We start from the raw sequence: 25,320 nt of genomic DNA on the forward strand, positions 1-25,320 counted from the left end.
TTTATTTATTTTACTTCTGAAATAATGTTCATTATAACTTGACCATTATCATCATAAATGGGTGGTTCTGTGTCGTTCATTTACCAACTAACTCATCAGCAAGTTTACCAATAACATTTGTTGCTCAATCAAAAAGTTAATGAACAATGGATTTGTTTGCTCAACTTGATCTTATACCAAGGGAAGGGAGTTTCACGAAAAATATACTATGTGCTTTCATTTTGAACTTTTTGATCAGCACAACTCTGCTAGTGCAATCAAAACACTACCAGCAACCTCTTCCCAAGAGAACCACTAAAATTCCAACACTTAAGCCCTGATGAAGTGCCGATAGACATTTTTGTTGGCTATGTGAGGAAAAGCTTGTGAAAGGCCACAGATGCATAATTATGGGAGTTTGAAAGTCAAATGCTTGCAAAATAAGTTTAAGTGGGAAGGTGTAGAGAGTCAAAAGTTTAGCGTCCATAGAGCCTTTTTTATAACGGTGGTGTCCGGCCAACTTGCATGCTCCTCGACTATTCCACCGGGTATCTGCTACCTCCCACTAGCACAAGTACCAGGTAATTCTGCCTATCAAGACTTAGGTAAATGGAAAAAAATTACCTAGTGTTTTCATCGCTCATAGAGCCTTTTGATTCTATTAAGAAAGTCTCGAATGTAATAGTCTCTACTGTGTCATTCCACTTCCATTTATCCAAGGCACCAAACATGTTCTTGGGCTCTTTGCATGTCTCAATGCGGTGTCTTTTCCCATCCTTTACACTTACATGGGGAAGAAAATCGAAAGTCGGAAGAAGAAGAAGAAAATCAGAAGTCGGGAAAATCAAATAATTCCATAACTTCCTTAAGAATTAATTATAATTGACTAAATTCCACAAATAGGAGGAACATAGAAAGAAAGATGTGATACAATAATATTGTGCACACCTAGTGCTTACATGGTATTTCAATACTGAGCTTTTGAACCTTCTGCATTATGATGGGCAGCCTTTCACTAATAATGCTTGGATCACTATACGCAGCACATTCAGAAGGATATCCTTTCTGCAAAAATTAAGAAGATTTGTAAGGGAATTCTAAGACAAACTAAAAGTAAGTTGAAGTAAATGCGATCTAACACCAGAGTAATCCTAACATCCCCAATATATGAAGAGCTAACTAGTTACAAACTTTGGGATCTGTTCCTCAATCATTTCAGCCAGCATTTTGATATGCCTTTCAATGTGAAGAATGTTGACTGATTGAGGCAATTGTAGGATCAGGAAATCAGCAAGGATCTTGTGGAATACAGTTTCCAGCGTGTGTTGGGTTTTGTGGGGAAGAAGAAATTCCAGATGTTTTGAAGGGAAAGCTGTTTCTATACAGAAGCTAAAGTACAAATGACTTTGGTTATCGGCTTTTTGGTGCAATATACAGCATGTGAAGGATGGAAAACTTGTTCACTTGATCAACTTTTTTTAAGAGGCTGGAAACAGCATGTTAGATTTTATTAACTCACTTCAGGAATAGGAATTTGTATAGGAAAGAAACCTTCTTTTTATTTTTCGATAGGGGGTTCTCGCAGCACAATCTTGGTGCATTGCTGTATATATTTTTTTAATATCTTTAGTTACCATTTATAAAAAAATAGATACAAAGTGCATGTCCAAAGTTATGAATTTTCTGAAAATGGGTATACAAGAAGAAAGATCTGCTTCACTTTAATTGGATCGACTAAACTGAACTCTCTCAAAATTCTTACCAGTGAAGTCATGTATAGAGAGACTTTAACGCGATGTAAATATTGCAGACATTAGTTTCAAGGAATTTTTACATTCAATTGTCAAGGCTATTTTGAGATTTTTGTCAAAACGAGCCCAACAACTTTTCTTTGACATTTCCCATCTTATTTGTTTCTTTTTGCCTATGCTCACTTGCACAATAGGGCATCTGTTATAGCGGTTTGGGCCGTTTCTAGACATATAATTGAGTAAGTACTCCTAGTAAAGTTGATCTTTAAGATGTCTACTTACAACTTAGTCCCCTAATATTCTTTTGCAGTAAGACGTTTTGATCTCCAAGACTTGTGCTTGTTATTAGTTGTAATTGAAACATGAATTGCAATGGTCTGGTTATGAAGAAGATTATGATTTGAAATGTGGGGTGTATAGATAGATTTCAACCCACATGAGGGTAAAAGAGGACTGCCCACCTTCCCACCCCTTTTCTCCTACTTGCTCTTCTCTTCTTTTGTTTCCTGCGTTTCTTCTCACTGCACTAGGATCTGGTTTCTTCATCTCACTACAGAAGCAATATTATTCCAAGTCCTAATCTGTTCTTTACGAAAATCCTCCCTGAAGCCTGTCAACTATTCTGTTTCATGTAACTGATTTCTGCACCACAGTTTCCTGAATCAGTGCTGCATCACAACCCTTTAGGGATTGTGAAACATGCCAATCAGTCTATAAAAGGAGTAGATGAAGTAACATCGAGATTGCCCGCTCAAACAGTGAATAAAATGGTCTCTACTATCCCAAACAACCTATAATGTCTATGTTATAGAACATGTTAGGGAGGCACCAGAAGTGAAAGCCAACTCAGATAGCAAAATTAACAACTTTGAAATCGACAACAAATATTAGCAACTGTGGAAATCTAGGGTCATCATCATAGGCAGATCTCCCTGGCACTACTCTTTATCTTTTTTATAAGTAGGTCTCCCTAGTACATGTATGGAGATGATATTGTACTTACAGAAGACAAGGCTTGAAATGTGGCTTCTCTCCAGCAACTTTCTCGAAGAATAACTGATTTCATATGCCCCCCAAATAAACAATGTAAACGAGTGTCTCTTAGCCTCATAAGCACTCCATCAACTCTAAGCTGTGTAATGCATTCAACCATCAATAAAAGAGATAAAGAAACAATAACTCGGTTGCAACAAACAGATTCCCCTGGGATCCATGGTATTAATTGTTTAATGTAAAAAAATTCCAACAGAGACACTCACCCAGAAACGCAGCAATAAGAACCAACCACTTGGCATGACTCTCTAGAAATACACAAAAGTCGTTCATCAGTAAATTTGAAGTCGGACATATTGATGACTTAATAAAAGCCAGAATAACATTACCACTTTGACAGTCAAAAGTGAGATTCCATTATCAGCAAGTTCATCCTCATATAAGACGATCTGTTGAACGAAAAAATGAAATCAACTTGGGTGCTAGAAAGGTATCACAAGTAGAAAATGGATAACATTACTCAGTTACTTGACCCTGAAATCACCAAATTCTGATCACTAACCTCATCATAAAAGAGAATAGGTTCTTTTGATGTCAGTGCAACCAAATCAATTTTGTCCATGCAATGCTCCCATTGAAGACTGCAGCTGCTTTCATTCGATAACCCTCCTACACACTAATTATACAAAAGTAACAAGAATAGTTCAAAGAACTTTGAGTTTGACGGCAAAGAAGCAATAACTAAAGGAAAAGATAGAAGAAGGAAAATAAATAAAAATGTACCCATTCAAATAAATAAATTTTCCAAGTGATCAGCGATTATTGCTAAGGTCTAACTCAAAAAGCAACATTCGAGTCACTGACTGGAGGATAGGAACAAAATAACTAATTAAACAGCCTAACCAAGGTAGCAAGCACTAAACCAGCTGGTATATTAGCTCTAACAAACTAGAAAGTGTGAGTGAATAATAAACCGTCCTCAAAATTACTTCAAATAGATTAAATTTCCAAGTGATCAGCGATTATTGCTAAATTGTAACCTTGGTATAAACTGGACTATGCCTAGTTCTACTATGGAACTTCTTAACTGCTGGAAGAGTATGGGTAAGAGAGGAGGTGAAGAAGATTGGTGGCAGATCATTCTAGTTTGTGTATAGTCGATAATATTGAAGGAAAGGAATTCAAGATACTTTGAATGCACTAGCAATCCTATCCAGAAAATTAGGATGAATTGTCTTAGTCATTTCTTTTTTTGGTGTAAACAGAACATGTGGGGGGAAGTAGGTGAACTGGTAGATTTAATAGGCAAGGTGTAACTTTTCGTTTTGTTCAGGAACCCCCTTATATGTATGTAATGCTCACAACTCAGTTCCATTTTGTAGAGGAGTTTTACTGTTAATATAAGTGATTACCTTTCTCAAAAAAAATGCAACATTTGAGTCACTGACTGGAAAATAAGGACCAAATAACTGATGAAACAGCCTAACCAAGGTAGCACGCACTAAACCAGCTGGCATATTAGCTTTAACAATCTAGAAAGTGTGAGTGAATAATAAAACGTCCTCAAACTTTAATAAGTGTTACTCCAATGATATAAGATTCAGACCTCGGCATTCCTTTCGACAGTTTCACTTCCATTGTAAGGTGTCGTGAAGGTATAGTCATAGTCAAGCACCACCTGTTGCAAAGGTTTACTGCAAACACACACAAATGAAATGAGAGAGAGAGAGTCAGGCAAAGAAAGATAAAGGAAATGAAGAAAGTCTGTCAGATGACTTTCACTATAGATATCAAAAGCTATATCTGAAGGGAAAAGTAAGAAATGAACACCAAGTAAAAGGCATGATCTGCTTTAAAGCATATGAGCTCTAGTTTGTCTAAGTCCTGTACCAGAATCATCCAATTGTCATCAACATTCTTTCAGGTCAAGCTAAAGTAAAATATCGCCATCATCCATGTCATTTTTTTGGTAATCCAATGTTATTAGAAATTGGACATGCTCCTAGATTTTTTTATTAGAAGTTACCGACATACTAGGAGGAAAGAATGAAGAACAACATTCAAAACAGTTTCTGGTGCTTTTTTTTTAAAAAAAATTATTTATTTGTTTCTGTTTTTTTCCTTTTGTTATGTTTTTCTTTTACAGATTAAGCCTTTCAAATGTGCCAAGAACCATTCATGCAAGTACCAAAAATGTACTAAAGCCTTCATACGGTTGTTTTAACTTCTAAGAGAAGCTCCATTTGAACTTACAAACTATTGTTTTTGTGAGATGGTATTTTTTGCAGAGTCTACTGGTTTGTTTAGCCAAAGGCCTGAAAGCTGATCCTGGTCACATTCAATCTATTTGACTGGCCCAAATTTATGTCTATGTTGGATGCTTGCAATTCAGCAGTATACGGAACTCTATCACGGGGTTATAGAAGGGATCAACCTTCCAATTGACGAAAGCCCTGACAAGGATATTTTATCAATATAAAAAATCTATCACCATACTGTGGTGTATCAGCTGACAAAACTCACAAAAACTCTACCACCATATGCTGGTGCTTGCACCAGCTGACAAAACATCCTCTTTCAGGGAGTAGTGCTTCTACGTAGATACGGAGCAAGACTTAGGATCCTTTATTGACTGAGATCATAAGCACTCTATCATTTGAATCACCGAAAAACTTAACCAACATCATACAGAATAGAGTTGTTATTATTTGCCTATGTTGTTCGGATTTGAGTGCGGGTGTCGGGTACGGATCTAGAGGTTGGACTCGACATGATCTTAAATTTTGGATCATGCCGAATCCAACCTCTAGATTTGTATCCGACACCCACACCCGAGTTTGGGCAACATAGGCATGAGTTACTTGTCAAAGTTAACAGCATCCACACAAATATAGCAAATGAAATATGGGTACTAGCCTAGAATAAAGCATGAATGTAGGAGCGTTGATCTCAATAAAAGGCAATGAAAATCCAACTAATTCTTCTAGGATCGTTGTGAACTTCACAAGCCAGTACTTCCAAGTAAAAGTACAATATGAATTCTCTACTTCTATTTTTTTTTTTTCAGTTACATACGAAACTTATATCAAATATAGAGATTAAGGGAAGAGTTAACTAAAAGAGGATCCAGGGGTGAGAGAGAACTAAAAGAGGATCCAGAATAAATGATATTTGATATAAGTATGAATTTGACATATAAAATGCAATCTTGTAGTCCTCAATTAAAAAATCAAAAGCTTTGGTTTCCCTATTACTAATTCCCCCACTCACCCCCTCTTCCCCCGACCGCACCAAACCCCAACTCCCAAAAAAGAAGCTAAAATTGATAGTCACTCCTGGTACGCAATGTTAGCTAAATGAGTTCTTTAGGCAATTTAACCCCCCGGAAAGAAGTGCATGCTAACAGCTAATTCTGGGTTTCTGTGAACCTCCCAAAAGATATTCCTCTAATATATCCAGAAATATCAGCAGATAACTTTCTTTCATCAAATGAAATTAATTGGAAAGCTACTAATACCTTCTGAATTTCCATTTTGCAGCTGCTGGAACTTCAACAGGTGGTAGTGCCTCGTGTTTCCAACCAACTAGAGCATCAAATGCATTAAAGTGAATTTTTGTGTCAGTATTCACATGTTTAAGCACCAAAGAATTGTCCCCAAATACCATCTCTGGCAAGTGAGAGGTCTGAAGTTCTTCTTCCCATCTGTATGCATATCAAGCGATTTATGGTGGAATTAGACCCTTTCAAGATATCAAAGGGATAAGTGTGCTTTCCTAGAAGAGGATATGAACTATTATATGCAAAAACATAAAAGTCCACAAAAAAAAGTTCAATATAGAAAATGCATGGCAAATTCTTTTCGTGGAGCTGGGGAGAGTTTAAGATTTAGAGAGGCTTCTTCACAGGTCATCTGTCACATGCGGGAAGGGAAAACGACAAATGTTCTCTGAACCAAAAAAGCATAACAACCCTCATCAATATGCAGCACTCAACCTAAAATTTGCAGGGATTCGCATACACTAAGATAAGAATTATTAAAACCTCAGGCCTGAGTGATGAATCATTGTAATTCAGCATCATGAGGAGTTCTCCATGGCAGTGCAAAAGATCACACAATACGAAATGGCATATCAATTATCATCCAGATAGCTGTTGTGGATGAAAACAGTTCAGATTAAGTAGAGGAAAAGGCTATAACTCTAATTTGGTAGGAACAGAAGTCTTATTTCATGTTTCACATCCTAACCAATTCAAGCCCTACATTCCTACAGTAGCCTGCAAGACTTTCTGTTTCCGAGTAGTTAATCAATCAAGTACGCAGCAATCCAAAATCAATGATTCCATCAGTAGTAAGTTCTGTTCGTACAACGAAAGATGGTACGAATTTTAAACCTATAAAGTGTAAAATAAAACATGAAACATGAAACAAACAGTTGCAGTCATAAAAACAAATCAGTGCTTAATTGAATTGTACATATAAAAAGGGTAAAAGAGTACTGTTGAAGCTGAAGAGAAGTGAGAATGGAACGCTTCCGAGACTCAATCTCCCAGCCGTGAATGCGGAGTCCACTCCGTCCGTCCGGCAGAGGCTCAGCTCCGGCAGCCTTTAATTCTCTCTCGTCACTCTCCCACTCCATGTCCCGATCGTCCGGCAGAGTACCTTACCGTTTGGTTTAGAAAATTTTATAAGTAACAGTTTCTCCAAAAAGGACAAATTGTGGATCCAAATATAGATGTCTTCACGAAAATAGCAAAGAAGTTAAAATAGTTTTCACAAAAACTAATACAAATATTTCTGAAAATAGTTCTCTTGTTAATACCTAACCTAAACACACAATTAGCAAAAGAATTGGTAAGGCCTGTTTGGACTTGACTGTTTGTTTGACTGAATAAATTATTTGGTTGATAGATAATTAAGGACTCCGTTAGTAGCTGGTTTTGAAATGAATTATGTTGGTTTGAGAGTTGTGTGTAATTGTACACTCTATTAGGTATTATTATAACTAATACTTTCTCCCTCTCTATTTATTTGTCAAATATTTTCTAATAATTTTTTCTTGTCAATTTTGACAAATCAAGAAAGGACAATTTTTTTTCTTATTATTATACCCTCAATTTATTAATATTGAGTTAATATCTTTAAAAAATATAATGAGTACATATATTTAAAACTCTATCAATTAATAGAAGAAAAAAGAAATAGAGAGATTATCGTCGTTATTTTTATACACCCTACCAAACTCTAAGCGATGATGTGTCTAACCCTTCGATGGGATATTCTGTCGCGAATAAGAGCTGTAAAGCTCCTTACTGTCGCATTAGACGCTTCACCAAAATAGAGCTGTAATCCAACTGAAATAGGTTCATCTTTACTGAGAGGTTGCACAACAGAAGGACGACAAAAATCAAATAAATAAAAAGAGAGAAATATTTTAATCTGCAATACGTACGACACCATACCATGTCTACTGTACGATTGAGACATAAATGTAATGTATGATCGATATTTAAATACCATCTAGTCCCTTCTACATCCACCTTTAATCACTGCTGACTGATAAGAAAAAAATTCAGCTGATCTCCTGGATTCTCCATAATGCGTATCATTTAAGTTAGATTGACAGGAGGACGCCACCACCTTCAACTAGCTAACGTTTCAATCTTAACCATTCACCGATATCAGAAAACTTCCAGGTTAGATTATATTCCACTCCGAGTATTCGTACATTCCAGAATTTGGCACTTCCACTATTCAGCCTTGTTTCTGCAACCTGCTACTTCTACGGACGTTCTGAGAATTCGGGGTATCAACCTTTGAATTCGGCTTCTTACGAGTCTTATTTTGGAGAGGGTCATCCGATCCTTGATCTGTTGTTTTATCATTCTGAGAATTCGTGGTACCAACTTTTCCCTTCTGCTTCTTGGGAGTCTTACTGAGGGGAGTGTCATCCGATCCTTGATTTGTCGTATCAACTTTTGCTTTTGGTTTACTAGATTTTTTTCCACTGGCCTCCAGTATCAACAAATCTTCTTCACCCTTATCTATTGCATGACCTTTTTCTCCATTAAGACATTGCTTTGGTGATTCCAATTTCTCAACCCCATTGCAGGAAGCATCATTCATGATGCTTTTAGTTTCAGTTCCAAGTGGTTCTCCAATTATCTGCGATGAGGATGGACATTCTTTCGACACTTTCTGACTCATAATTGTGTTCCAGCGAGAAGAATGACGATGGCAATGACGAGCATTTTCAAACCATTTACTGACCTGCATATTTAATTTTTAAAAAAAAAAACAAGAAAGAATAAAAATGGCAGCAACGAAACAATAAAGAAGATACAAGTGACAAAAAAGAGGATGAAGCTGAAATTAACACATGTCAGGGAGAGCTTATAAAACCTGGTGAGCTGTTAAGCCTAATTCTTTACCCAACTTCTCCTTTGCGTCACGGTCAGGATACTGATTGTCCTTGAAGGATTCGTAGAGTCTCTGAAACCCAAAAATGCATTAGGCTGAAGTGGGGAAATGCATGAAAACTAACAAAGGATATTCTTCTAGTAAACTAGAAAATTTCATGTCAATCCCAAACTAGTTGGGTCTGCCATATGAATCCTATGTAACCCATCCCGTTCTTTTCAGACATATATCATTCAAAAACTAATCAATTTGTCTCTTCAAGCCAAAAAGGAAAAAGAAAAAAAACATGATTAAAAAAGTCACAAAGCCATACAACATTTTGAAGAGAAAAAAACCTTTCTGAAGGCATCACCATATTAGGCAAGCACATCTATAAACAAGTTCTATTTTCGTTTTTGGGGCAACTAAAGAGTAAATACAGTTAGCTTAAAAGCTAATGAACTTAGTTTATCTATCCATTGCACACTATTTCTTCAAGGATGACATAAATATGACCTCCTCCTACATTCAATAGGGATTGTTTTTAATTTCATTGGAAAGAAAGATGTCGAACCCACTTGTGGGGTTTCACGGGGTATGTTGTTGTTGTTGTTGTTGGAAAGTAAGATGTCACTGGAACTATAAACGCTGATCAAATTATGTCAACAGTTGGAACCAGGGTAAAGCCCACAAATACCTTGGTGGCGGCTTCTCCATATGTTTTTCTTTTACCACTTGAATGAGATTCGGAGCTGCCCGTGCCTCCAACCTTGAGTTTCTCAGAGATTCCACTATCAGAAGTATGTCCACTCCCTTTCTGTTTCCCACTTTGATAGTTGATATCTGCAGGAGTCGAACTAGGAGAAGCCATAGCACCTTTGGCATTTCTAAACTTTCTCACCTTGGGTAACGGACCATCCTCATAATCTTCATCACTAGAATCAGAAGATCCATTTCCATATGTTTCCTTCATTCACCAATGAATCCGAGCAAATTAATCCAACAGGTGAAAGACAAAGATAAGGAGTCACGTTGAAGAACACAAGTGCATACATGGTTGATGAATCTATGACATGCAGAGACATACCATTTAAATGAAACAAATCGATTTTCAATATAATAGATCTTGTTTATGTTAAATACAATTACGAAAAATAGTATATCCCATTGCAGACAAGCGCTTTCCTCAAACCCTCCCATAAAAATAGTAGTTAAGCCTTCACAATTATTATTTTTTTGAGAAGGTAACAACTTATATTCTATTCCAAAAAAATCAAACTTGCCACAACATGTTACAGGTTTACTAATAACAAATATAGTTGAGTATCAGGAAGATCTTCAACTGTAAAAGCAAAAATTACAAGGTGCCTAAAGCATTCATTACTGATTTTAGATCTTCCATATACTCCTGTTTACACCAAAAACGAAACAAAACCAAACAATTCATCTTCTTAAAATCCAAGATAAGTACAAGCTTGATACTTCAACTTGGTTACAACAACAACCCAGTGAAATCCCACAACGTGGGGTCTGGAGAGGGTAAAGTGTACGCAGACCTTACTCCTACCAAGGTAAGACGGCTGTTTCCGGAAGACCCTCGACTCAATAAAAGCATAAAAAGAGGTTAGATAAGGCTAAGAAGTTAAGAAGTTCAAAGCGATATGATAAAGCAAATAACGAGAGCGATACAAATAAAATAGAGTAATCAAAGTACAAAAAGTAATAGATAATAGCAGAAATCAGAGCATAAGAAATTATAGTGCGCTAATGCGCCTACTAATAAGGTAAAATAACAAAACTATGTACTAGCCTTCTACCCTAATGTGGGTCCTCCACACCCTCCTATCTAAGGTCATGTCCTCGGTAAGTTGTAGTTGCGACATGTCCTGTCTAATCACCTCTCCCCAATATTTCTTCGACCTACCCTTACCTCTTCTGAAACCATCCATAGCCAACCTCTCACACCTCCGCACTGGAGCATCTGTGTCTCTCCTTTTCACATGTCCAAACCATCTCAGTCGCATTTTCCGCATCTTATCTTCCACCGAAATCACTCCTACCTTGTCCCGAATAGCCTCGTTTCTAATCCTGTCGCTCATGGTATGCCCACACATCCATCTCAACATTCTCATCTCAGTAACTTTCATATTTTGAACGTGAGAGACCTTAACTGGCCAACACTCCGCCCCATATAATATAGCCGGTCTAACCACCACTTTGTAGAACTTGCCTTTAAGTTGTGGTGGCACCTTCTTGTCACATAGCACACCGAAAGCGAGCCTCCATTCCATCCACCCTGCCCCAATACGGTGTGTGACATCCTCGTCAATCTCCCCGCTGCCTTGCATGATAGACCCAAGGTACTTGAAACTACTTTTCTTTTGGATGGCCTGATCACCAAGCCTAACTTCCGCGCCAACCTCTTGAAGTGTCTCACTGAATTTGCACTCTAAGTACTCTGTCTTGGTCCTACTCAGCTTAAACCCTTTAGACTCCAAGGTATGTCTCCAATCCTCCAGCTTAGTGTTAACTCCACTACGAGTCTCATCGATCAGGACTATTTCGTCCGCGAAAAACATACACCATGGCACCTCACCTTGAATTTGTCGCGTCAATCCATCCATCACCAAGGCAAATAAAAACGGACTAAGAACTGATCCTTGATGCAACCCCATCACAACTGGGAAGTGCTCTGAGTCCCCTCCTACTTGGTTGTGCCAGAGTAACTGTCTATCAACTCCACCAGCTGAACCACATCATATGAACGTTACACGGCGTGGAGAATCCTATTCTTTCCTGGAGATGACCCTTATATCAAGTAGCCAACTCAGGAAGATATCAAAATAAAAGAAGGTTGGCCACTGAGACAGCGAGAACATACCTCAGTAACCTAGAAATTAGTCATGCAGCTCTTAAAGAGAAACAGTTCTCCGCTATAATGATAAGTGCTTGACAGCTTGTACAACTTAATCACCTATTATATGGACTTAGATCGACTCAGATGTTAGAATTCAATTTGAATGTTTTAGATAAGAGCTTATGTTGTTTTTCAACCTTTTTGTAGTAAAATTCAGTGACCCAGTTCTTGTATATATGCCATGTACAATCTGATATTCTAAACTTCAAACCCCGGAAGGTGATTACAATGCCCAATCACAAAGAGACAGAATGTGAGTCCCAACAAAAGGGTGTTGTGTTTTTTGTTCCCACTTATCTCCCTTTATCCTTGTCAAAACAGAATAGGCTCTCATGACAAATTTTGTACTGATGAAATCATGGACCGAACCAGAAAATTATGTTAATGCGATTATGTGAATGACCACTTGACGATAGATAAGTTGCATCTAGAAAAAAATCAAGGAACTAACCCAAACAGGAACTGAATCTTTGTGCTAAAGAAGACCCAGAGTAATATTATATACAATAATCTCATAAATGATGACAGAAATAAACTGGTCGAGCAAAAATCGCATTATCAAGGCCAGTGGAGTTTCCATGTGTTCTTCTAACAAATACAGATATTCTACATGGAGTACATCAGTAAATTTCATACTCTGAATCTAAACCGTTAGGAGATAGACCAAGGCAAGAGCATGTCAAGAGGGTTGAAAGGTACTACATTAGTTATATACATAAATACTACACTCCAGATAATTAGAAAGCATATATGTGGATAATTATAAATAATAAATAGAAGCTTACATCGTGCAGCTTTTTGTAGTCCAACCTCTCTATGTGCCTTTTGGCAGATACAAGAGGACTATCAGACTGCATAAGATAGGACAACTCATCCTTCAGCGAATTCCTTTTAGCTTTGCCAACTTTAGCTTTTTCCTCTTGGGAAGCCGAGTTTGGCATACTGTTATCTACTGAACTGGAAACCCCTTGTTCATCACCTCGCAGCCTATTAGTATCAACTATCAGACTAAAATCCTCAGAGTCGGACGTAAAATCAGAACTTGAACTTTCTGTTTTAACCGGCTCATCCATATCTGGGTCATCAGGATTAAAGTCATCATCTTCCGAGTCTTCAGAAGAAAGCCCCAATATCTCATCATCTTTAGGAGGGGCTTCTGCCAAGTCTTCAGATGCAGAGTAAAAATCAGATTCATCAGAACTGGACTCATCCTCTGAATCATTTTTTCCTACATCTGGATTTTCGGGGTTGTAGTCATCATCCTCCGAGTCATCTGATGGAAGACCAGAAATATCATCCAACTTTTCCCCAGAGGCAGCAGCAGCAGCTTCCTTGGGATATACTTTCTACACATGTTAGAAGAAGACACTTAGGAACAACACTTAAGATCATAACGATCAGAAAAACTAACTGCTGATTATCCGGAAAGAATGATCAAGACATGACCTCCCAGCTGTCAGTGACGGAAAGGTTTGTTCCTTGAAGATCATTAAGCAAGTCAATGCAGTCAACTTTGCAATCACAACCAGGACAAAGCCAGCCTTCATCATCAGGTGGAACTGTGAACATAGCAAGGAACAACAGAACCATGAGAATAAGGAACAACTGTGAGCATAGCAAAGAACAACAGAACCATCAGAATAACTATCAACAGGATAACTGAACATTACTGTCTTCTTTTAACAGAGGTGGCTCCACACACAACTGGTGAAATCCACGCTCACAAGCACCATCACAGAGGATAATATCATTATCAGCTGGCAGATCCATAGAGCCACACTTCGCACAGAATATCTGCAGAAGAATAAAGATGCCTGAGTAATCCAGTTATCACATCATAGCAACGTGAACACATCTAAAATTATAGCAGCTAACAAGCATGCCCTACATCTTCGCTGTCAATCTCCCCTTCATTGTCAAATAAAGATGCTGGAAGCCTCCCTTGAGCAAGTAATGTATCAAGGCGTTGAAACAAATCTCTTATTTTCAATTTGTAACGAAATATATGAGTCTTGGCTCGTTGTAGCTCCTTCTCCAGTTTTATCTTTTCTAAGCTGCAAGAGTGTCGACACCATAAAACCCAACAATGACTTTGAAAAGTATGATCTCAAAATTTTAAAATAAACAGGAAAATACAGCAAAAGTGAGCTAAGCAAGAAATAACAACTACCAGACATGAACACGATTTCTATTATATAATTTTCCAACAGGTCAGATAATTTTAGGCTAGGTTAAGCAGGCAGATGCAGCTAAGGGTGCAGCGCCGTGTAAAAGAGCAGATAATTATAAAATAAAAACAATGCACTCAGCATATTAACATACATATTCTCCCCGCCTTGTGAATGTGACATCATGGGGTAAAATAGAATCAGCTTATTGGTTGCAATAAAATCTAGTGGGTGCTAAACCCATTGCCCTTAGACTATGACAGATGTCAGCAAAGCACAATACAAATAAGTCTACAGGGTTAGTATGCTTACACCTGCTTCCTCCCTAGGGCAAGTAATTAGACCATCATATCAAACCAACACTGATAATGCAACACATGAACAGCTCGAAAGTACCCCTCCATGACTACTTTTTTGGTTTTAGATTAGTCGGTACCTCCCAGAGTACTTCAAAAACATACATCAACAGAACAATTATACAAAACTGCCAACAAAAAAACATAAATATCCTGCAACGAGCTTTAAGAGTGAAGAAAGCCTGTACCCTTTCTTTAATGAAATTTATTACTTTATTAAAAAAAAATTCTACTTCACAACATAATGTTAGCGGTGCTCACCTGCAACCTCAAGCCATCATCATATAAGCACTATTGACCGATGATTTTTTTTTCTTTTTTGATAAGGTAAATAATTATATTGATATTGGGGAAGGCCAGTATACAGGCATTAACCTAGAATATTTTAGAATTGCATCTCTCGGTTCAATGAACTAAAGTAGTACTGTGCCTTTTTTCATCAATATCGATCTTGTATACTGTTCACACTTCACAAATAGGAAATATTGCTTTAGGGTACCAAGCTGCAATGAGCTGTCAAGTATTTGGACGTCAAAGAACTGTGTACAATAAAGCTGCAACAAGTTACAGAAGATTACCTTTTCCAACCTTCATTAAGCATTCATCACTTAAATTATCACATATTTTACTACATAACAATTCTGATAAAAGGTAACAAACCTTTGTCCTTTCCAGCCTTCACCAGAGTAAGCTTCAATCAAGGTCTGCTCATATGTTATTCTGTGTAACAAGTACCTCAGATGGCCCTTTATTCTTGTGAATTCGTTTGCAGCTATATGCTTACCATGTTTTTTCTTTCTCCTTTTTCTTTTCTTTTCCTCAGTAGCATCATGAATTACTACAGTATTATTTGCCTCAGAAGCAACAGACTTCTCCTTTGACTTCGAGCGTAGGAGTCTAGTACTGCTAATAGGGGATCCTGAAATAGATTTTCTTTTTCTAGGCTGACCAGGTGTTTTCTCTCGACATTCTGATTGGTTAAGATTTGGAACTGCGTTTTCACATGCTTCTCCTGATTGGTCAACACCGGGATTGTCAGACATATTACCTGCTGATGCTGTGCAATGGCCCCCAACAGCTGTTCTTGCCACCTTTTCAGGTGACACTGATGTGTTTCCAAGAGTTGACATCTCAGTTTGATCTTCTAACTGAGGTCTCATCTCTTCCTGATTGGCATTACAAAAAATGTATATACGAGACAATTATCCTACATGTAAATCCTACTATACCTGCTTCCACTAATTTCTTCTCTTCATTTTCTTCTTAATGACCTCTGAGCTCAAGTTCTAAGTTACTGCAGTGATGAATATATTCAATGATACAAGATCACTAGAAACCCATTCTCCCAATTGTCACAAAAAACATGGGGCTAAATTTCTAATACTCCAAACTGAAAAATCCAATATTGCTTCTCTGACAAGAAAAAAGAAAAAAAAGAGGCATGAGCACCTAAATATCAAATCACGTTGCAGTTATTAAAAAAAAGTTATATTTAATTGCACCAAATACTTAAATGTGAGTGATAAAAAATAGAAAAGCTCATCCAATCATGAGCTTATAATAATGAGGATTAATGTTTGATGCAATATTAGTTAACATTTGGTTGTTGGTATTTTCTCTAACGAGCATCATTGTGTCACATGTTACTACAGAAGCACTATTAAATACGTGTCTACTTTTGGCTAGACTTCATAAATGCAACTGAGCCAAAGAAGAACAGAGGCTAACTGATCTCCTTTGAGTAATGAGGATATGAAGCATGAATAGATAACACCAGCTCTCAGCACCTTCATGCTTTCAACTAGTGGGGCAAAAACAATTATCCAAATACACTAGTCCTCCAGCTATAATTTCTACATGAAGTCCCAGGAACTGGTAATTAGTCCATAAATTGTCAAATGTAAAAATTAAAATGTGTAACTTATAATTTACTTACAAAAAGACTACTACTCAGGAACAACAATACGGTTGGAGAATGATGTACAGCCCTTAGCCTATTCATTTCTTCCTTTTTAATGAATCTAGAAGCTCAATTATGAATATATATTGAATTTTTTACTTAATATACTAATTCTTTTGCCCATAAACAAAGTCCCAAATAGCGAAACAGCCATTCAACTCCCGCAGGTACAGGGGAGCAGACACTGCTCTCAGCCTGCCCAGTACGAATCGAACCTGCAATTTGACCCTTGCTAGGTCGGGTGCTTTAACCATTCAGTGATGGATGCAAAAATACTCAATGAGTAGTGTTCCATCTTCTTGATAGCACAGGGGTGCAACATTAAATACGGAGGAAAAAAGATAATAATATTTCCCAGAAAGCTCAATCAATAAAGAGCATTTTAGTGGAATGGCTTAACTTAGTTACTTCCCAGCGGCCACGTGAGACCTGAAAAGAAGCTGTGAACCTAGGGCAAGTAAAAGTTTGCAAGGTTGACCACTTTTTCTAAAAAGTTTGTTTCGTATATAATTTACACAAATTGGGCATAGAGACGCATATAGTTTCAACACCCTTTTGGCAGACTGCATGAGTACACTGGCCTGGCCTACAAAACTATTAGTTTTTTCTTTTTGATAATCATGGTGTCTGGTGTGCACATAGACAAATTCCACAAGATTCATGTATTGTCACCTTCCACCAGCCACAGATACTAGGTAATTCTGTCCACCAAAGGCTAGGACGGCTAGGACAGATAGTAAGAAATCACCGAGTGTTTAACTCTGTCCACCAAATGTTAGGATGGCTAGGACAGATGGGAAGAAATCACTTAGTGTTTAACTCTGTCCACCAAATGCTAGGACTCCTAGGACAGCTGGGAAGAAATCACCTAGTGTTTAGGATTTAAAATGAGACTTAATGGTTCCCACCCACTTCATTAACCACTAGGTCACACCCTTGGGTGCACAAAACTATCAGTTTCTGGAAGAAATATAAAGACTTATATGGTAGTTTCAGTTTATATAAATGGTTTTCCCAGCAGGGACAGCTTGAGGCCTCGTGCAAATGAATAAATGTGTGACTACAAAAGCATACTTACCTCAACAGTCTGTTCCAAATAATGTGCACTTCCCTAAACAAATCTAAACAGGATATACCATTAAACAAATGATAGAAATGTGGCACTATACTCTTCATAGTAGATTTTATTTCTTTATTCATAGAAATTACTACCCATACATCTTCTTCTGAACTATATGATATATTAACTTGCTACCATTCACGTTAATCATCCTGTGAAGTCAAAATAGGACATCAAGACAGAATAAGAGTAAAACTCAAAATTAATTACATGTTCAAGAAGTGAAAAGAGGATCATAATTTCAACTTAATGAATGTACGCATATCTCCACTAAATTGCATTTCATAGATTTGAATGGAATAGGAAGCTAGGTCTTGGTTTATTATCCTACAAATAAACAATAAAAGAAGATCTTTGGTTCTTTCTATTTTCTGGTATTTAGTTTGATAATAACATGCATACATTGTGGGAAAGACATGTGTATCTATTTGGTAAGACATTTGTTTGGTCATTTAGATCATACTTTGCCGCACTGGAGAGTCATAACCTCTAGATTTGAGTGTTTCACAAATCATTTATTCACTTACCTCCTAACCAAAGGGGGAAAGTCGCTTTTTTTTTTCTTAACATTTATTTGCTTATCTATCCAAACCTAGGTCTTTAGAAACTTATCTGTAAGAATGAGAGAGACAGAAGCTTAAGTTGCAATTATACACAACATCCAACGGCCAATTCAGATTTAAAGCTCATCTGACTAAAGGTGTCCAAGAAAACCCTAAAGATTGTACTTGAGCATTCAGAACTAAATGGAGAGGGCAAAATTCAGCCACTTTGAGATAAAAGAAAACAAGAAACACTAAAACCAAAAGTAGAATAAACAAACAATATAATTGCAAATACATGAATTTAGTGTAATATGGAAAATGTGTCAAGTTTCCCCCTTTTCTTGTTTGTACCCACATTTAGGTTGCAATAATGTGAGGGTTTGAAAACGGAAAACGGAACCTTAAAATACTTTCAAGATTTCAAGATTTACCTTTGTTTGCAGAGAAAGAAATCGACAGAGAGAGTTTAAATCAAGTATCTGGGAACTAGGGCTTCAAACTGAAGGTGTATGGTGTATTTTTGGGGGGATGAGGAAGAGTGAGCGAGTGAGTGGATGAGAGTATGAAAAGTAGGAAGAGTGGCTGGTAGATATTGGTGTTAACGAGGCTCTCTCTAAGCCCCCCGATAATAATAATAGTACTCTGAGATGAAAGCTCTCTGGGTGGGTGTCGTCCTTGAAATCAGGGTGCGGGCGGGGTAGTATTTTTCAAGCGAAAAATTTAACACTCACTAGGGTCACTTTTGCCGCGCCGCCATTGTTTCCCTCTCCTTAGCCTCACTCTTCGATCATTCCAGATGTGCTTTTTTGTGACTCACGCCATGGGCCTTTTATGTGGGCTTAAACTTGATCCAATTGCTATTGGGCCTAAACTGACTTTTTAGGAAATTTTGCATGGGGGTAAGTACACGAATAACCTTTAGGCCGAAGTAGGGAAAAGACATAAATTCCTTTCTAAACTTGGTTTGAAAAGTCAGTTACACGTTTAAATTATCATGGTGACCTATTATACATTTTTACTGATCAAAAGTAAATTTAATACCCCCTAAACATACAAAGCCAGTCGCACAATCCAGCGTGATTTACACGTGCCTATTATGTCTTTGCAAACTTACACGTGTAATATTTTTTTTTTCTCAACCATTTTTGCTTTATTTTCTCTCTTCATTCTTAGCTAAACGACTCTATTTTTGCATCAAAAAGACCATCAGCAATGTCATCTTCTTCTTCCTTCATAATCTTCTTTTCTAACCATTATCAAGTCCACCACCATGAAAAAATTCAATACCATCACCATCTAGTAATTGCACCACGCCTATCATCAAATATCAGACAACATCACTGCCACAAAAAATCACCATACCTAACATCAATATCACCACTCGACATCCAAAGAACAATTATCAATATTTATTTGTAAAGATTTTAGTTAAGTAATTAAAAAAATAGTGCTCAATTTTTTATCGCTGATTTTGAGGAAAATTTAGAGAGGATTTTTCTCAGAGATGAAAGATCTATAAAAATATATTAAAAGATTTGATTTTTTTTGCAAAACCCATAAACTTTTTTACAAAGAAAAAGGAAGATTTGTATAAAATGGATAATCAGTACTTTATTTGACGAATTTGATAATGGAAGTAATAAGGATCGATCAATTTTATCACAGGAATTTTTTTCGAACAACAAACCTAACTAATTGAACAATTTTATCGATCTTTGCAGCATGTTTTCTATTTTTCTCTCATAAAATTATCACGAAAAAAGAGTGTAGTTGGCTTATTTTTTCATAAGCCATAGCAAAAAGAGCTTGTGATAAGAAAAAAGAAACGAAGAAGAAGAAAGAAAGAGTGGCGTGAAGGAGAAGGGAGGGTGTGGTCGCGGGGGGGGGGGGGGAAAATTGACTTTATTTTGACTCAAACGCGCCTCTTTAATTTTGTATTTAATTGTATTTCCACGCCAGCTTTGAGGGTGGTATTAAATTCACTTTTGAGTAGTAAATGTGTGTAATAGATAGTCATGATAGTTTAATCGTGTAACTGACTTTTCGGAATAAGTTCAGGAGAGAATTTATGTCTTTGACATGAAAATCATCATACAATATCAATTGATATCTAATATTCAAAATAATTTTTAATTATGATTTTTTAAAATATGAAATGCACCAATCAAGAATACATACATTTATTTATTTTATTTTATCAACAGACTTTTCATATACATATTATATACATTTTTTATATAGTCATTATCTACATTTTTATATGGATAGATTTGTACCAAATGACCATAGAGAAATGTGAATCAGTAAAATCAACATCATCGGGGGGGGGGGGAATAGAGGACCCACAGCTTTGCTTCCACAACAAAAATACCAGAACACTATCGAAAAACATAAAATTTAGTCAAATTTGGAAAATAAATATGAAAACATAGGAGTGAGGGGGAATGGAGCAGTATGTTGTTGATCAGGTCTGGTTTCACTCGCTATTATCGAAGATTTGAGTATATGAAGAAAAACGAAGCACAGGAGCGAACAAGCAGTGATTTTTGTGTCGTTGTTGGTTACTTATCGTATCTTCAGTGTTGCTTTATCGAAGAAAAGGGCAACACAGCGATAGAGAGATCTAGAATTTCTTTGTTTATTATCGGAGACTTAATTTAACGAAAAAGAAATAGGCAGAGGGGATGGGGCAAGTAGTGGTTTGTGCGTCATTATTGGTTAGTCCACTTTAAGTAACTTCTACTCAATCCCTAATTTCAAATATAACTATTATCATGGAGTTTCAAATTCAACGTACTTAAGAAATTCAAAACATCATCATAAAGTTTCATCATTGGTATAATTTTGAAAATTTATGATATTGTCTAGGAGCAGCGACGTCAAAATGTGTTTGTGGTGCTATTTCTATAATAAAATATATATTCACTTCTATCCATTTATAATTTTTGCCTCTTTTATTATAATAATTATATACTTTATATAGTTTTATAATTTTATATATATTTTGATGGGTACCTTGCTCAACAACAATATAAAAAGAACAAAGATAAAAAAAAAGTTTAACTATAATAACCAAATATCCAAGACCAAATAATTCACCTTGTGTCCTTAAGAAATTTAATTCCTCACTGTACCTGAGGTTATGGATTATTTTTTCACAGGATAAAGCTGATATACCTGTTAGAGAAGTAGCGACACCTTAAACTTCAAGAACTTCAGGAACTCAAAAGTCAGCAACAAAATCACACAAAGATTCTACTTTGTTGGTAAGAAATGTATGCAGAAAAGGAGAAAATTAAATGTTTAAAAATGAGAGAAAAATTCTTTATTTATGAACAAATAATAATAGTGTGAACATGCGCTTATTGTGCCTTATCGGAAAGGTCACAACCTTTTGCAAAAGTTACAATCTTTCAGAAAAATCACAATTCATCAAAAAAGTCACAGACCTTCGCAAAAATCACAATCCTTTGAAAAAAGCATAACTTTTATAACGATCACAACCCTTTAGAAAAGGCACAATCTTTCATAAAAATCGCAACCCTTTATTTTCTATTCACACCTTTAAAATCCAACCTATTTTAAATGATGTACGCAATTCGGCAACAGTTTAGTTGTGATGTCCATTCTTATTGGATTTCGGAAATTATAACAATATAAAAAAGCACTTAAAATTAGCAAAGTTTAAAATTAGCAACCCTCTCCACGACTTTCGTGTGCTCAGCGGCGAAGTCACTCTTTAAAAAGGTAATATCATATAATGCCGCTTAGCAAAAACAAAAAAAAGGAAGATACTTTATGTTTGCAACTATTTTCTTAAAATTTATTTTGAAACATAAAGTAAAACATTAAAACCTTCTCATATTAATTTTTTAGTGTACCTTAATGAAAAAGAAGAATACCTAAATCTATGTTTTTCTCTCTTTCATACAACAAAATACAATGAAGATACATACAAAAAAACACAACAGAAATTTAGATTCCATGTAAAGGAGGATTAAATAGAAGCGGGATTACAAAGAAAGAACCAAAAGAAAAAGACGGGTTAACAATTTATTTGCTATGAAATTTGATATATTGCTATTAAACCTAATCTATCGCTATATGTTGTAAAAAAAATTTAAACTCTATCTATAAATGGAAAACAAAGGACATATGCTTGCCTTGTCCCGTGATTTTTCTTTAAACTCATCACATGCTATATAATCAGAGAGCTAAGAATTGTTATCATGGATCACTTCAAAACAATGTCATTTTTAGGCCTAACAACTTATGTTAAGATTCAGTGATGTCATTATAATGTCCATTGGATAAGGGCACTTTATGTCAAGGTTCAATGATTTTGGACCACTTCAAATTAAACTTCATTTTAGGCCCAACACGAAGCACGTCTTATGTTAAGCTTCATGTGATGGTCCAAGCCCGATATCCTTTTTCTTCAGATTGTTTGAGGAAAAATGTTCCCTAAATTATTATTTTTTGAACAAATTAAAATTATTATGAAAAAATATTAGATCTCAATTTGAAATATTGTAATTAGAGGACAATATAATAAATAAAAGGGGAACTTTCAAAAATAGCAAAGATTTAAAATATAATTAGACTCCTTAGCCACAGTTTGTTTAATTACGTTCCATTGCTATAGTTTTAGTTGTTATGTCAATTTTTCGTTTGTATATCTCGCTGCATTATACAAATTAAGCTTTCAAATGAGCCCCTAGATTTGTATAATAACAAATTTCATTAAATTATAGTCAATTCGAGTAATTTTTAAAAATTATAACTATATTAAATAATATATTAATAATATTTGTCAATTCGCGTAATTTGTCCTAAATATAAAATGGTGGTCCAAAAGTGCACTGCATTAGCTAAATAGTTGCATCACAGGAAGGCAGGCTAATAATGGCTTGTCTTCTTTTTTTTCGTTGTGGGGTGAGGGTTACAAAACAGGGGCAGCTTTGACCTCTAAAAATTAAAAATTGTAGGGAAAAAATGCAGACTTGGGGTGTGTTTGGTACGAGGAAAAAAAAAAAAAAAAAAATATATATATATATATTTCACCCATTCAATATTGATTGTTTTCTGGCCGTTTCAACACACCTAATCTTCACTCAATCCATTCCTCGTAAGTTGTAACTCTCATACCCATACCCCTTTTCCTTACCCACATTTCTCATTGTAATTTTTAAACTTTCTTATATTCAAATACTTTTAGAATAATATATTTTACTTATACAATGAACCCTAAAAAAATAAGTAAAAAATTCACTTATGTTTCTTCAAAATATTTTCCTTTCTGCCAAACACTCTCTTGATCTAGAACAGATAAACATGTAATATTGAGAATGTCTTTTAAGTTGGATTGAATCCTCTCAGCAGTATATAAAGGGCAGTCCGGTGCACTTAAGCTCTCGCTATGCACAGAATTCGGGGAAAGACCCGACCACAAAGGTCTATTGTACGCAGTCTTACCTCTCAGCAGTATATATTAATTAATAAATATACATACATACATGTTGCCGAATCCCTTTTTTGTTCAATTGTTGAATTTCCTTAACAAATGGTAAATGTTGTATTCTAGCACTTTTTTTCGAATCCCTAACTAGAATTTTTGGATTTCACCATTAAGAAAATATTATGAATAATAAGCTTTTCCACATAAAACTTAATTATATAGGCAAACTAAGAAATTGAACGGTAACACATACAAAACGAGGATGTTGAAACTATATAATATCTCACACGTTGAGGCTTAATTGCACATGCAAAATGATGTATGAAAAATTTAATGTCTCCCATGTCAAAAATATAAGAGCAACTATAAAAGTTTATAAAGTCCAAAACGTCAAAAGGGGGAATTAAAGAGGAAGAAAAAGAAGAAAGTGGGGCGGGGCGGGGGGTTCACCGAGTATCCGATATTTATTTTGAAATTTGATTAATTTAAATTTATGCTCGTTATTACAAACACGTGAAGAAGGATAGAGTAAGGATGTTAAATGGACCGGACCGGGTCAGACCGGCCCACCTTTTTTTGGATCACTCGGTATCGGGACGGTCCGAGTCAGACCAGATCCTTATTGGGCTGGGCTGGACCGGTCTAAACAGTGAAAAATCATGAAAAAACCGACTCATGACCCATTAAGGGTATAGGGTCCATGCTTAATAGTCCGGGCCCGGTTCGGCCCATTGGGCTTGCTTTTTTCGGCGTTTATGTGTCCGAAAAGTTGAGTCAATCATGAATATAGTGTATCGTTATCTATTTAATTTAGAAGTGATTATAATAATTTATATACTCACAATATACCATGTATGATAATGATATACTTAATTATATATTATATATATACTTGCAATCTATATCTAATATACTAACATTATACTATATATTATAGTGGTATAATTAATTATATATTATATATATACCTACAAAGTATATCAAATATACTCACAATATACTATCTATTATAATAATATACTCACTATATACTCACAATATATTATCTATTATAATAATATAATTATCTTATATGTTATATACCTACAATGTATATCTAATATACTCATAATATACTATCTATTAGTGTGTATATACTTACATTATACTATATATACGTACTATGTATATCAAGTATACTAACATTATACTGTCTATTATAGTGATATACTTACATTATATATACTTATAATGTATATCTAATATACTCACTATATACTCACAATATACTATCTATTGGTATGTATATACTTATATTATAATATATATACTTACAATGTACATCTAATATACTCACAGTATATTATCTATTATAGTGATATACTTACATTATATATACTTTCAATGTATATCTATTATAATAATATACTTGTGTTATATATTATATATACTTATAATATATATCTAATATACTCACAATATACTATCTAATATAATAATATACTCACTGTATATTCACAATATACTATCTATTAGTATATTATAATATATATATACTTACAATGTACATCTAATATACTCACAATATATTATATATTATAGTGATATATTTACATTATATATACTTACGATGTATATCTAATATACCCACAATATACAATCTATTACTTATATTATATATTATATGTACTTACAA

The 25,320-nt window shown here is 35.5% G+C and overlaps 2 protein-coding genes across 3 annotated transcripts; both read right to left on the minus strand.

The window, feature by feature from the left end:
* Positions 1-814: 814 nt before the first annotated feature.
* On the minus strand, positions 815-7,528 carry LOC129885613 (TIP41-like protein). Its single transcript, XM_055959959.1, has 8 exons — positions 7,222-7,528; positions 6,241-6,426; positions 4,330-4,417; positions 3,286-3,399; positions 3,113-3,172; positions 2,990-3,031; positions 2,734-2,862; positions 815-1,044 (listed from the first exon to the last, which is right to left on the minus strand). Exons 1-8 carry the CDS (start codon positions 7,359-7,361, stop codon positions 928-930), a joined length of 876 nt encoding a protein of 291 aa, XP_055815934.1. The 5' UTR covers positions 7,362-7,528; the 3' UTR covers positions 815-927.
* Positions 7,529-8,050: 522 nt separating this feature from the next.
* On the minus strand, positions 8,051-18,985 carry LOC129885614 (pathogenesis-related homeodomain protein). Of its 2 annotated transcripts, XM_055959960.1 has the most exons (9): positions 18,619-18,985; positions 15,223-15,975; positions 13,927-14,092; positions 13,709-13,832; positions 13,485-13,597; positions 12,824-13,384; positions 9,819-10,088; positions 9,125-9,214; positions 8,051-8,992 (listed from the first exon to the last, which is right to left on the minus strand). In XM_055959960.1, the coding sequence occupies exons 2-9, from the start codon at positions 15,720-15,722 to the stop codon at positions 8,477-8,479; spliced, it is 2,340 nt and encodes a 779-aa protein (XP_055815935.1). In that variant the 5' UTR covers positions 15,723-15,975; positions 18,619-18,985; the 3' UTR covers positions 8,051-8,476. The 2 variants fall into 2 exon arrangements, with proteins under 2 accessions (XP_055815935.1, XP_055815936.1); XM_055959961.1 differs by lacking the exon at positions 9,819-10,088.
* Between the last annotated feature and the right edge of the window lie 6,335 nt (positions 18,986-25,320).

Source organism: Solanum dulcamara, chromosome 4 (genome assembly GCF_947179165.1).
Source record: "Solanum dulcamara chromosome 4, daSolDulc1.2, whole genome shotgun sequence".
Classification (NCBI taxonomy): Eukaryota; Viridiplantae; Streptophyta; class Magnoliopsida; order Solanales; family Solanaceae; genus Solanum; species Solanum dulcamara.

Excerpts from the sequence above, each read along its gene's own strand:
- LOC129885614 (XM_055959960.1), bottom strand. The coding sequence starts at position 15,722 with ATGAGACCTCAGTTAGAAGATCAAACTGAGATGTCAACTCTTGGAAAC. Across the intron at positions 14,093-15,222 it reads GAAGGCTGGAAAGGACAAAG|CTTAGAAAAGATAAAACTGG; the intron begins GTTTGTTACCTT and ends ACACTCTTGCAG. Across the intron at positions 13,385-13,484 it reads CCGTCACTGACAGCTGGGAG|AAAGTATATCCCAAGGAAGC; the intron begins GTCATGTCTTGA and ends TAACATGTGTAG.
- LOC129885613 (XM_055959959.1), bottom strand. The coding sequence starts at position 7,361 with ATGGAGTGGGAGAGTGACGAGAGAGAATTAAAGGCTGCCGGAGCTGAG. Across the intron at positions 3,400-4,329 it reads CTGTCGAAAGGAATGCCGAG|TGTGTAGGAGGGTTATCGAA; the intron begins GTCTGAATCTTA and ends TTGTATAATTAG. Across the intron at positions 3,173-3,285 it reads CTATTCTCTTTTATGATGAG|ATCGTCTTATATGAGGATGA; the intron begins GTTAGTGATCAG and ends TTCGTTCAACAG.